General features: G+C 38.9%; 1 protein-coding gene across 4 annotated transcripts in view; it reads left to right on the top strand.

Annotated features, from left to right (window-relative positions):
- LOC130427232 (receptor tyrosine-protein kinase erbB-4-like) overlaps positions 1 to 13,943 on the top strand; it is a 243,296-nt gene that overhangs the window by 103,942 nt on the left and 125,411 nt on the right. For all 4 annotated transcript variants that reach the window (XM_056754500.1, XM_056754498.1, XM_056754499.1 and 1 more), the window contains one exon: positions 9,613 to 9,764. In XM_056754500.1, the coding sequence (XP_056610478.1) occupies positions 9,613 to 9,764 (152 nt within the window). The remainder of the gene's footprint in view (positions 1 to 9,612; positions 9,765 to 13,943) is intronic.

The raw sequence follows: 13,943 nt of genomic DNA, 5'->3' as shown, positions 1-13,943 counted from the left end.
ACTTTTCAAACTCTAGAAAATACTTTTTTAAACAGAATTGTTGCAAATCATTTGAAATGTAGAGAATCAAGCAAATATTCCTCATTTCAAAGTGATAGCTCATCCAAAAATATTTTAATCTTTTAATCAACCTCATGACATTTCAAACCTGCATTACTTTGGTAACCAAACAACATTGCCCATTGACTCCCATTGTATGGAGACGGAAACACTGAAGCATTTCTCAAAATATCAACTTTTAGTTTACGGAGTAAAGAGTGACATACAGGTTCGGAATGACATGACGGGTACGGTGAATAAATGATGACAGAATGTTTATTTTTTGGTGAACTATCCCTTTAATTTATTTAAAGTCCTGTGAATCGGGAGTTGCGATTGTTTTTATTTCTGTATTCTGACACATTTCGGATTTAAAAATTGGAGAAAATGATTGGGGGCGGCTTGCGTTTTTCACTGCGAATTGATTGGATGTGTAAAAACAGCCGTTGCATTGATTTTGAAATGAAACTGGCAGCAGACGGTCAGTTGAAGGGGAGGAGTTAACGGATGCTCCCGATCAAGCCGTCTAATTTATGTCATTTGAGATGGATAGTCATTTCAAGTCGGAAGTGCATTTTCAGATTTTAACGTAAGATTATGAGGATACATGATTTTTTTTTAAAGAAAATGACCCACATTGATATGCTGTTTACTATGAACGCCACAATATTTCATGAAAAAATAAGAATTGTAATTTTTTATTTCACAGGGACTTTAAAGATTTTCATGATTTAAACAGGGTTTGGGATTGTTCTTTCTTTATATGGGTGGGTTACATAGATGGATAAAATGTCTGCACTGTGTCAACTGTATAAATTTAGCAAAATATTGTGAAGTTGTGATGTTAACTACAAGAAAAAGCATGGATCCCTTGGTTATTTATTTGCTGCTGTCTGAACCACCAAAACGTTGAGCTTAAAGCCCAGAGCTGGCTGTGAATCTGTTCGGTGTGAATGTGCTCTTGTGTTGCCTGGGAATCTAAGGGAGCAATATTTTCCCTTGATAGCTTTGATAGCTCATCCTCTTGGCCCTGCTCTTCATCAGACAGCCAACCCTTTCACATACTTAATATATTATATCACTTGTTGAATTTGTGCCCTCGTCTAATGTAAGTGAAGATTGCTGCCTCGGTTGAATTCTACTGCTGTTCGTGCCGTGATTGGATCGGCGGAGTGTTTGTATATCTTTTTAAATGTCAGGCACTGGCAAGTTAACATTCCTCTGTTCAGCATTAAAACGAATTATAATCGATTGGAGGCATAATGAGTGAGACAGTCTTCCACAAATTAAAAAGAAACAAACAGCACTCGGCTGGAATAACTGGAGCGTGTGAAGTCTTGTAGATGGGGTTATTTTCTTTGCTTGCATGCAGTCGCCATCATTCCGTACGAGCGTCTCTGTATTTTATTGATGGAAGAAGTCAGGATAGCAGTGCAGTCTCACTTTCATTTAGTCGTCCGTGTAACGCCACATACCCATCTGTTAAGATGCTTTTCACATGTACCACTCACACTCCGATCTGTAATTGCCCTTCAGGAAGAATGTGATGTCTTCTAAAATAAGGCGTCCATTTTCTGCCTTGATTTCAAGTTTTTTTACTGTGGTCAGTGTTTTATTCTAGTCTAGTCTTGTATTTTGTTCTACATACTCAAAAAGTACAGCACATTCTGTCATCTCACTGGACGTCACACATGCTCAACCCTAGTTATGGTTTTAGGAAAAGTTGTTTCAATGTGCCATGGTTGGTTACTGCTTTGCTAGATTCAGGTGGTTCTTTAAATATAATATTATGTTGTGTATATCTCTTTTTTTGCTCTACAGAAGATGTCATACACACTTTCATGTAGAAGGGAGCAGATGCACTGAGGGAGGTAGAGAAATGTTCTGCGGTCAGACCCCCGTTTTACGAACTGTAAGACAGATGAAGAGGGAAACGTGTAGAACAGCAGACCCTGTCACGAGTGGCCTGCGGTGATGGATCATAAGATTAGTGTTGCCTCTCACAGCTCGCCCATCGCCGTGGCGACACAAGTGGGGGTAGCATGATCTGGAATATGCTGCATAAAAAGCTCTTATACAGTGACCAGACTTTTTAGTAAATCCCATAGGACTTAATTTTTTCTATAATAGGGGATGTCTACTAACGATAGCGTCTCTTTTATTTTTCGCATGCTTTTTGAAAATCTGTGGAAATTTGCAATCATTTAAAGGGATAGTTCACCCAAAAATAAAAATTCTGTAATAATTCAATCACTTCAAACTTGTATGGGTTTCTTTCTACCACAGAAGATCTTTTGAAGGAAAAAAGTTATCTGGACCCCTTTCACTTGCATTGGTTTTGTGTCCATACAGTAGAAGTGAGTGGGGTCCAGGGCTGTTCGGTTACCAACTTTCTTCAAAATATCTTCTTTTGTTAAAGAAGGTCATTGAGGTTTGAAATGACAAGAGGGTGAGTAAATGTTGACAGAATTTCCATTTTGGGTTTACTGTCACTTTAAGTCACAGAGTTGGTCAGAAAGCTCCAAAAAAGCATCAACAGGCCATTCATACACTGCTTCTCCATATCAATCCCACATAAACCTCCGCACACAAACCATAGTCCTTCTCCTGTAACCCCCCCATGTTGAGAAACCGTTCTCTATTCTAACAAATTATGCAGATAAATCCTTACCTCCCTTTTTAATGACAGTAACAGAAAGTAGGAGGAGCCGGAGGCTCCGGCCACTGTAATTAATGAGTACTGTCCGTGTATAAGACGAAGATTCATTCCATGGGCCACATGAAGGAACAAGACGGCCTTCTGGATGAACGATACACTGCAGGATTTCGCTCAGGCGGGGCTGTAATTGATGGTGGGGGGGGGCGCTTCGGCCATAAATGTGCTGTTAAAACCATTAGGGAAGGTTACAGTTACACCTGTCTGATGCCTCCACTGAATGTGTTGTGTGTAGAAACAGAGTTCCGCTAACTGTCAGCACATTTCTTTCACTCTCTAATTGCCAATGACCTACTGCTCTGAAACAGTGAGAGTCACTATACAGCAGCAGATTAAATGCCTTCGGTTATGGCCTCTATGTGATAGGCCTGTGATAATAAATATCCCTGCTGTTAGCAGATGACATGGATTTATGGCTCGATCAACATCACAAGAAATAGAAATTCAGGGCTTGATGAGATGAGAATACAGGCTTATTGTTGGGTTAAACTGACGGGTATTGAATGGGGTAAAACATGTGTGTGGAACTGCGTTGGTTTTTTCAGTCAGATTGGGTTTTAGGCAAGTATTTCATTTTGCTAATCACATATTTTGGTGAATGTTTTACAAATATAACAACGCTATTTGTAATAGCACAAATTCATTAGGGCCACCATATTGATTGCTTCTTTAAAGGCGTAGGTCATCCAAAAATGAACAATCTTTCAACATTGGCTCATCCGGTTGTCATTCCAACCCTGTATGACTTTCTTTCTTGTGCAGAACACAAAAGAAGATCTTTTAAAGAGTACATAACTATGGATTTTGAAGGTCTTACTTTGGTTTAAGGAGTGTCCAACAACAAGTTTATGTACATAGAAGGGCGTAATTTTTTCGTAATAATAGCCAGTTATTCTTACTTTACTTCTTGACTGACTCTCAAATGATTTGTTCCGCGATTCTGATGTGATTGGTCAGATGGACGACTCGTTTGAATAATTCAGAGTCAACTTCCTTTTTTCCAAGCCAATAACTTTATTCATTCAATCCTTCGGATTTACAATTTGGCAGACTGCTTACTTTCAAACACAGCATTATTACACTCTGCATGAAATGTAATTTTTATGATCTTATGTTATGTACTCATTAAAGAACGTTGGTAACCAAACAACATGTGAACCCAATTGATTTCGATTGTAAGGACAAAACCACTGAGACCCAAAATATCTTCTTTTGAGTTCCACAGAAGAAAAAGGTCAAACTGGTTATCAGCGACAGGAAGGTGAATAAATGATGACAGATTTTTTTGGGGTTATCCCTTTAAGTTGAATGGGAGGTATTTTTGTAACTTTACTTAATATGGAAGGCCTATACATGGACTCAGAATTTCCTAAATGTTTCTAACTGTCCACACAGCGACATTATTGAAGGCAGCTGTCTGGCAGATGTCCTGCTGGTAGGGTTAAAGCAGGAGTGTGGCAGCTTTCCCTGCTGTGAAGCGTTTGTGGCCCCATGGAGAGAGTTTACGCTGCTAAACACATCATATCGGATAATCCCCCCATATCTCTCTCTCTCACTCCGGAAACCTGTCACAGGTAACACGTTAAAAGGGGCTCAGAGAATGTCACGTCTCTGTTGCTTAGGCTGAGTTTGACGTACATGCACACGCCGATGTGCGTCTAACAAAACTGTAACGTTTTGCAGATAAAATCAGACAGTGAGCCGGCCCACACAGTGTCTGCGCCCACCGAGTTTTGCGGAAAGATTTCACTTGTCAAACTCCACGTATTTTGTTCAATCTAATGCCAAAATCTATTTGTTTTAGTGCCTGGTTTACACAACAAATTATGTAAATCAGGTAACGGTGTGAATACATGCAAGAAATTTGAGCTGAATGCAATTGTGGGTAGGTTTTGAGTATTCCAGACACTGTATTTATATATATATTTTTAATAAAAACACTACATTTATGCACATGAAAAAAAATCTATTTATTTAATAAAGGACCACTAAATGAGATCATGTGTAATAGTTTCTTGTAAATGTAAATAACCTTTCGCCGTGTATCGTCTTAAAGAGAGGGATTTGGAAGCCACCTATTTAGCATATGAGAGAAAGGCTAGAAAACAAAACGATATGGTTAGCGTTCCAATTTTTCTAGTCTCGCTGCAAATCCGCCACAGCTCAGTAGAGATAAACCAGAGCTTATTCCCTTCCAATTCCTGTCAGGATAAGCTGAAGCATTTTTGAGTTAAAGTTTCTCTTCTGATTCTGTAAATTCTTCTCTAACAGCAATGAGATGGTGAGATGAAATAAACAAAAAGTGGAGTGTAGTCAGCGTGGCCCATTCCAAAGAGAACACAATGAGAACCTTGTCTTCACCTTTTAAACCCAGAACGGACTGTTGTGGGATTATGCTGTCCTGTGTCGGGACGTTCAGGAGGGTGGTGGTCAGGAAAAATCTTAGGTTAAGAGTGCTTAAATGAATACAAAGAGTCTCATTTTAAAGTACATGTTTCTGTTGCAATAAGTTGGTCAAACTAAACAGGTGAATTTGTGGAGACATTATATTCATTTCAAAAGGTTTCACTGCATTTTATCTGATCCCCTGTCTTGTATCCAATACAGTTTTCCTGATGATTTCATGAGACATTAACCTCATACATTTACTCTCCGGGCTCTTTAAAAAGAAGTACACCGATTATTTATAGGTGCAAAACCCTTGGTCGGACAAATTGGTAATGTCACCATGCCCTGACCTAACACGTAAGTTTAAAGTCACAAAGGCACAAAGCTGCAGTGCTCAGTCAGCTGAGTCACTAAAGTGTTTATAATACCAATATCTGCCCGTCCCATATGGAGCAGGCGGATCCGTGCACTTGTGACCGAGACGGTAGAGGACACGGTTACCGGACCGTAGCACTGTCACGCAGAGATGTAATCATGACTGTCATTATTACCATTTAGTCCTTCACCAGATGCCCTCTTAACAGCCCTAGGATGCTGTCACCAGTAACACCGCCAAACTTGACTGTAGCGATGCAGAAAGTTTTCATTGGTCGTCTAGATCAAACCATCGCTATAGCCCTCAGGCGATCATCTTTCATTTACAATTGGCTCACATTCTCGAAACCGATGCATTGATGATGTTTACTTCAGAAAGTGACATTTGCAACTTGATTTAGCTCAATGAGTTGCTGGTTATCGGCATGACCTTTTCTGACTTTGCCGTGGGTCCAAGAAGCCTTGGAGAGGCTTGGAGAGGCGATATTCAATAAACACCTGCTTCATTAATGAAAGCATTTTTTGCCTCTACTGTTGAAATGAATATACCAATACAGGAATGCAAAACATTCATGGCTACGTCCGATGAGAGTATTTATAAATGCAGCTGAAACTGATGAGAATAGAGGTTGTGATGTGAAAATCAAATGATGTAAAAGCGCATTTTTGTGTGCGATACTTTTGTTTTGTTCCAGACTTGAAAATATTATTGAAATTTTTGTGTTTTTAGTTGTTTAGGGTTGACACTGCCCTTTGTCTTTTGTTATAAAACTACATTGAAAAATCCTCATCAAGAAGTCAAAACGAACTAGAAGTCATGGGAATTCATTGGTCAAAGGTGCTGGAAACCTATTAAATTTTCTTCTCTTCTTCCCATTAACTCTATTTTTCTTGTCTTCTTGTGTTTCAAGGAAATGGCTTTGCTGTTTAGATTCCCATCGGCTCACTTCATAGTCCTAAAGGAATCTTTCACTGTCCCGGTGATAAGAAAATGCTTTATGTATTCCGGTCGTGTCGGATATATATACACACCTCGCTGACAAATGCAAGGCCGGCAGGAGTTAGAACTATGGGGGGATGATAAACAGTTTTGTTTGCGCATCTGTGAGTGAGTAAGGAAAGAGAGCATTTTATTTCTTTGATTAAAAGCGTTAGAAATGTGTGGAAGATGCACTTCAGCATGCCATAGTAAGAAAAATATGTTCAAGTTATATTAGTTAAAACTACAGAATGTACAATGTTTCATTCTAGAGAAATGCATTTACTTTATACAGCAAACAGCCAAGAAATAATGAATGAAATATACATTTTTTATAAATGATATACATTTTTATGTAATCAGCATTTCTAGATGTTTTGTGGCCATTCCAGTCCAGTGTCTGTTGAATTTCAACAAAATCAAACCTCAGTAGTAACATCCAACAGCACTGTGAAACACTGACAGCATGACAAGAGACATCATCACACAAAAAAAGAATGCTGAAATTTTCTTAATATTTGCAAATATTTCTTAAAGGTGAATATGAACTTATTTTCTTCGCAGTACTTGAGTTCTGAAATAATACAGAGCATCTTTTATGTCATATCGATCTGTTTCTCCTGTTTTCATTTTCTACAAATAAATAAATATAGAAACAATCTTTTTATTTTAAATAAGGAAGAAATATTGTTAGTAGTTCACAGAACGACACAAAAATGATAATTGTACCTAAACACATACCTATAAATAGTAAATTCAGAAAAACTAAAGAGACTTTTAAAAGTAAGTCTCTTAATTTTGTCCATGTCTGTGCAGTATCTAGAAACTCTTTAGCCAAATCCACAGTTCATTAGAAATTAAAATGTTTTTTGGTTGCCAAGTTATAAGGAATAATCACATATGCAAACTCATTTTGCAGAGAGGTCTATTCCGTAGTTCAAGTTCGGTGACAAAAATCTTTGAAGATGGCAGATGAAGGGAGAGAATTGTGAATTATTTCGATATTTTTTCAGTACCAGGACACATTGATTCGAATACAATTCAGTAAAAATTTAAAAATGTATTATTTATCCCAATAGTTGTGTGTGCTGTGTATTTTTAGGTTTATTAGAGTATTGTAGAGTAAATGTAGCACTTCATAGCAGTTGACCAGATTTCATAACAGGTTACATGATGTTTACCCCAAATATAATATAGAAGGAATAAAATATTACATTTTTTGATGATCGTGTGTAGACCGTAGAGAGAAACGGAGCATCCTTTTTCCTCTTTCTGTCAATCAGCATATCTAGATCTCTGTCTAAAAACAATGAGGTCGTTATAGATGGTTTGCTCACCATTGTTTAATTCAGCCTAAACTTCTGTTCTACAAAAGAAAGGGCGATGACTGAATTTATTGTTAACTGTTCTTTGAAATGGAAAGCTTGTGGTAAAATGGGATTTCGTGGCTGCACTCCAGACAGCCTGTGAAGAGAGTAGCCTGCAGAACATTTTATCTGATGCTTCTGATGTCGGTGGGCTTTTTAGCTGTCAGAAACGAGTGTAGGAACCTCCCCTCTAACAAGATTATATTGCACAATTCACCTATAATTTCACAACAGTGCCCTCGAGGGCGCAATAATGCTTTATTACGACTAAGCTTCCTTCACAATCCCTCCCTCGCTCTAATACATGTTAACGGTTATTGAAAACATCCAGCTCCGATCACCTGACCTGAGCATGTTTCAATTTCTCTCTATAAAAACCTGTGTGTTTTTTAATAGGACAATATGTTTTTCTACTGCTTTGTATGGGATAATGTACAGGCAAGCAGGTTGTTATCGCAGAAATAAGCCCCGGCAGTGTGATCAGGACCTGAAGCGAAGTGATCTGTATCATACTGAAGAGGCTTATTTCGCAATAACAGCCGGCTGCTTGTACATTATCCCGCTTATTACACGGCTACTTGGCACATGAAAAAAAATGGACATGAAATGTGTATTTTAAATATTTCTTAAGCTCATTTTTACTGATTGCGGACCTTCCGTGAGGAAAAGCAGTTTACTTTCAGTTTTAAGGTAAGAAACGACGTTCAAATGTCACGAACAGGCAATTTGGTTTAATCATTTGTAAATATAATGTCATATATGTCATTAAAAGACATATGTATATTTAAGTTGTCAAGAAAAACCTGTCATAATTATTTGCTGCATCCGGGGTACCATGTGTCGTAGTTTTGAGAGGTTGCTATCTGGGAATAAGGAACCTGCAAATGTCGCGACGGGCCAATCAGAATCAAGCATTCCAACGTGTGATAAAAAAGGCATAGTTCACCCCAAAATTAAAATTCTGTCATCATTTGTTTGTCTCAAGTCGTTCAAAACCTATATATGACTTTTATTGGGACACCAAAGACGATATTTTGATAAATGTCTCAGTGGTTTCGTCTCCATACAGTGAAAGTTTTATGAGTTCGATGTTGTTTGGTTACCGACGTTCTTCAAATTGTTTTCTCTTGTGTTCTGTACAACAAAGAAAGTCATACAGGTTTAACAATGACATGACTGCGCAACTATTCCATTAATTGCTTATTGTGAAGAGTCAGTTTTCGTTTTTGTCTTAATATCTCAATTAACCCAGAAGTCAAACTGATTTCTCAAAGGTGCACTCTGTTACTCATTTAAGAGTTATGAATGTAATCCAATGAAAGGATCATAGGGAGATGAAATGTATGATGACTAATATCTAAATCTAAAGTAAATGTGTCTGCATTGCCAGTTTTGGGTGGACGGTTCGGGTGAGGAAGTGCTTGAGATGTTGTGACAGTGGTTCAGCGAGGCGTGAGATGGTGGGTACACACTTGGCTCAAAGTCGATGCCAGCTGATGCAACAGATGGCAGATGTCTTTGATTGGTTCAAGGTGTTTGATGAGCAGAAATGGTTCTATTTAATTGCTTGTCAAGTTGTCCGTCTGGGCTGTAGCCCCCTTGTCTGTCTTAGAGGCTTCTGGGGCTTCAGGGCTGATTGAACTGCATTGCTGGATAGATTGAAGAATCAACCGGTCTGATATACATTTCGTGCATCTGTTGTTTATACCATCAGAATGTAATTTCTCTCTTTCTTCCTCTCTCTGCAGTATGCACCGGCACAGAGAATAAACTGAGCACTCTGTCAGACTTGGACCAGCAGTATCGGACCCTTCGCAAATATTACGAGAACTGCGAGGTGGTGATGGGCAACCTGGAGATCACCAGCATCGATCGCAGCCGTGACCTGTCCTTCCTCAGGGTAAGTGGGAGATTTTCTTTGCCATTTATTATGTACTGAGGGCTTGTTTTTAAGCTGTGGTTTACAAATGTACTTTGACAATATAAGTATTGTTTTTGTAGTCATTAAATATGGTTTAATCAGGTTTACAATGCATTCACACTACAGAGTTTAGATTCAGTTTAAGACCAGAGATCCCTTTTGGCAAACTGGACCAGCAGATGCCATCGGGTATGGTGTGCAACTCACTATGATCCAAAAATAAACTTAAAAGAAAAACCACACTACCTCTGAGTCAGACAGAAGATAAATGAGCTGGGATAGGAAACAGTGTCTGACCTCACTGCTCGACTCCCTCCGTCACAATAGCCCCGTCCTCGACAGTGTGCCCGGTGACATTATGAGGATAATATGGGGTCAAAGAAAGGTCAGGGATCTTTTCTTGTGGAACAGCACATGTGAACATATTGTGTGTCTGATCCTTCTCAACCCATCGCCGGCTAGCTTCTCTTCGCTCATCCCTTGCCTAACTTCAAACTGTTGCAATTGATTTGATTTGAGTGGAAATGTAGCCCATGGGCTATGATTTTAGGTGAGATGCATACAGATCTAAGTGGGCTACTTGTGACTGTGGGCTAGGAGCTACCACTTGTCTTCATTGAACTGTTTCTGTTCATTGCATTGCATAGGAAGATTTTATTGTGCAAGCTTGCTTTCTTAAAGCACTGGAAACTTTATGGTAATCTTGGTCTTATGTCTTTCTTATATTTTCCACTTTCTGATATTGAAGAAATCTTTTATTTCGATATACAAGACAAAACATACTGTATAGGCTTAAGGTTTCATCTGATTATTTAGCTGAATGGGATTAGGTCAACAGGGCTGAGATTTAACGGAATAGTTTGAGCAAAAGTCCAAATGCTGTTATTCTGCATATTCTTACCCATGTCATTCTTATATCTGTTTTGCACGAATGATAATATTCTGAGAAATGTATTTGTGGTTTTGGTGTCAATGCAAAGTCAATAGGGGTCAATATTGCTTGGTTACCAATGTCCTTCAAAATATCTTTTGTGTTCTGCAGTAGAAAGAAACTCATATAGATTTGGAATCTTGTGTGTATAAGTAAACGATGAAAAAATGTTCATTTGTGGCTTAACTGAGAAATATTATATGAGGCCCAATGAGTTTTCTATTGGCCCGCCTCATCACAAGTCTTAAGAAAGGTTTTTCTAGTTGTCCGACCCTCCCAGTGACGACCCGAAGGGGTGATAAAATTCTGCTTGGGGTTTCTGCATCGATAATTGGATTTTGGGTACGCCGTAACCCGTGACAGTCTTATCATATAAAAAAACACACAAAGCCTTCCCTGCAGGTCAAGAGAACTTCAAGCAACCATTGGCTTCCCGCAGAGGTAATTGGCCAATACGATTGCTGGTCTCAAAGTAACGGTGCAGATAAACCGAGTCATATTACTGCTCGTCCTCAACAGGATGATGGTTAGGGGGAAGAACACACTCTGTGCTGAGACATCAATCTAAAAACAATTCTAGCGCATGTTTATTTCTTCACACCATGGGGGATCGCAGACGTAAAGCAAAATAGTGCTTGAGGGGAAATGCTTAAGGTTTTGAAAATGACTGCCATCTTTGTGGGCCATCAAGGTCTTTTTGTGTCTAGGGGCACCCGGTTGCACAGGTTAATTGAAGATGTTAATTGAGAACAACAGCAGAGGGGAAGGGGGCGGAGCCAAGCGCGTATTTTCGGTATTATTTTAAAACATTAATAACACGTTCCCCCAGGGTCGGCACGTCAGCAGGGAAAAACTTCACCTTGAAGAGATGAGGAGAAGGAGAGGAGAAATCTTTTCAGCGCTTGACTTGCTGTCTCTCGGGTGATTGAAACTGATGCTTTCTTTTTAAAGATAGCCAGAGATTGATGGCTGCTTCCAAAACAGACAGAATCGCTTTAGTGGTAAACAGAGTTCATCTTCCCATGCCTTCTGGGCTGATGAATAAAACCCCTATGTGATAAATAACTGTAATTCCACCCTTATACAATTTACACGATTCTCTCAGGAAGCTAAGGTGAGAAGGCATCCCAGAGATTTCTTTACGACGTTGTCCGGTCCGTGTGAGAAACGTCGGTACGGTGGGAGGTGACCCCTCTTACAATTATCTGCAGTCTTTGATTGGGCCATCTTTCGGCCTTCCATCCTCATAAAATGCATTATATGCTTAGTTCAGGATTTAATGAGCCGATATAGAGTTAATAACCGGTTATCATTTCCAAGAGGAAAGCGTAAATATTTCCACAAGGCAGCATGTCATTAAGCTGAAGATTAGATACTGCCGAGTGCTTAGAGTCTGAGGTCTGATTGGAAATATGACCAGATACGGTGTTGCCAGGGAGCCCACGCTTGATTGGGACCAAACCCGTTCTTTCTCTTTTTAATACCACCCTGTCTCTTGCTCATTGATGGACAATCCTTTTACTCATATTGTTCTGTTTAGACAGTCAGTTTTGGTCTACCAAACCCAGACAATGTTCCTGGAATAATATTTAGATCTCCTTGCATCACAGCACTGCTGTATCTTTGTTAAAGTGACACCTACAGATTATATGATTTGCTATTAAGAAGTTTACTTGTAAATAAATGTACTTGTTGATATAAAATTTTCACATTTGACTTCCAGTAGGGTGATCTATATCAATGGAACATTCCAATGTTTAAACGTGTGTACTTGTTTATTCTACACTATGCTAAGTTATAAATTCTGCACTAGAGTTTTTACGTGCAAATCTGAGTTTTGATGGGCAAAAGGTGGTAGCCATCAGAAACCTTCCACTCCACTTTATATAAAAATCTCTCCTTATTGATTTAAATAAGACTTACCTTGGAGCAGACAACAGTTTAGGATCGCTTTCCTGTTGAGTATTGTTCAAGCACCCGTTGCTGTGTGGGAAGCGAATATTTGATTCTGTGTTTAACCTTGAAAATATGCGGCTCGTTTTTATGAAGATGAGCTGCAATTTACCTTCATAAACTTTAAGAGAATAGTCTTTGAAAAGAAATAAATCATTGTTGTGTAAAGTTTGTGCATGTGGCAGGTCCAAATCCTGGTGAATCGTATAGGCTGTTTAATTCTAAGGCAGTGTTCTTACTGATTTGCACAATCTACATACCCTATGATGTATTTTGAATACCGCTTATGTAGACAGCATGTATAGATAAATTGTAAGGCTGTGGTAACCGCGTTTGTTTCTATCACCCATGTATAACCTAGTGGATCAAAGGTCAGAAGTCTAATAGAAGTTAAAAAGCGTGGTGAGGACTAGACTCGCAGGTCTGTTACAAGTGACAATACTCAGCTTTCAAACAGAGAACAATTGTAGGGTGGGGGAATGTCCTTACCGTACTTTTAAGCAGTCTATTAACCTTCTGCATGAGGCCTTCAAGGTGTTACGCCCACGATGACTTCTGGCACTTTTCACAAACATAGTGCTTTACACTTTGATGTCCCATTTTGTTGTTCAAGCAAATCTCTTGTTAGTTTGTTTTATGACCTATTAGACATACTGCCACGGAACATACTAAAGTGATAATTCACCCTAAAATTCTGTCATCATTTACTCACCCTCTTGTCTTTTCAAACCTGTATGACTTTCTTTATGAAGAGAAGATATTCTGAAAATGTGTTGACCGAACAGCTATGGCAGTCAGTAACTTGCAATGGTTTTGTGTCCATACAATAGAAGTCAATGGTTGCCACCGCCGTCTGGTTATCAACATTCTTCAAAATATCTTCTCTTGTGTTCTGTGGAAGGAAGAATGTCATACAGGTTTGATATGACAAGAGGGTCAGTAAATGATGACAGAATGTTCATTTTTGGTGAACTATCTCTTTAAGAGACCATTCCAAATTGTCATTTTATCAGCATTTTTGGATGTTTTGTGGCAAATTACGTCCAGAGTTTTAAACACTTGAAATGAGCTTGAATAGAAATTCAGCATCATCTGTTTCCTGCCCATAGAAGGTGCCATCTCACACACCTAGAAGCACATTCACAGAAATTCGTATTCATTGGATCACCAATGTGCATTTTGGTCATTCTGTAATAAATCTGTTTTAAGAAAGTCCCTGTAATGGCAGCAGTTTTCCAGGGCTGATCGCTTCACGCGTGCCGCGTTACATCAGC

The sequence above is a fragment of the Triplophysa dalaica genome, chromosome 8 (genome assembly GCF_015846415.1).
Source record: "Triplophysa dalaica isolate WHDGS20190420 chromosome 8, ASM1584641v1, whole genome shotgun sequence".
Classification (NCBI taxonomy): Eukaryota; Metazoa; Chordata; class Actinopteri; order Cypriniformes; family Nemacheilidae; genus Triplophysa; species Triplophysa dalaica.
Note: the sequence above shows the minus strand (reverse complement) of the source record. Positions and strands in the feature narration are given on the sequence as shown.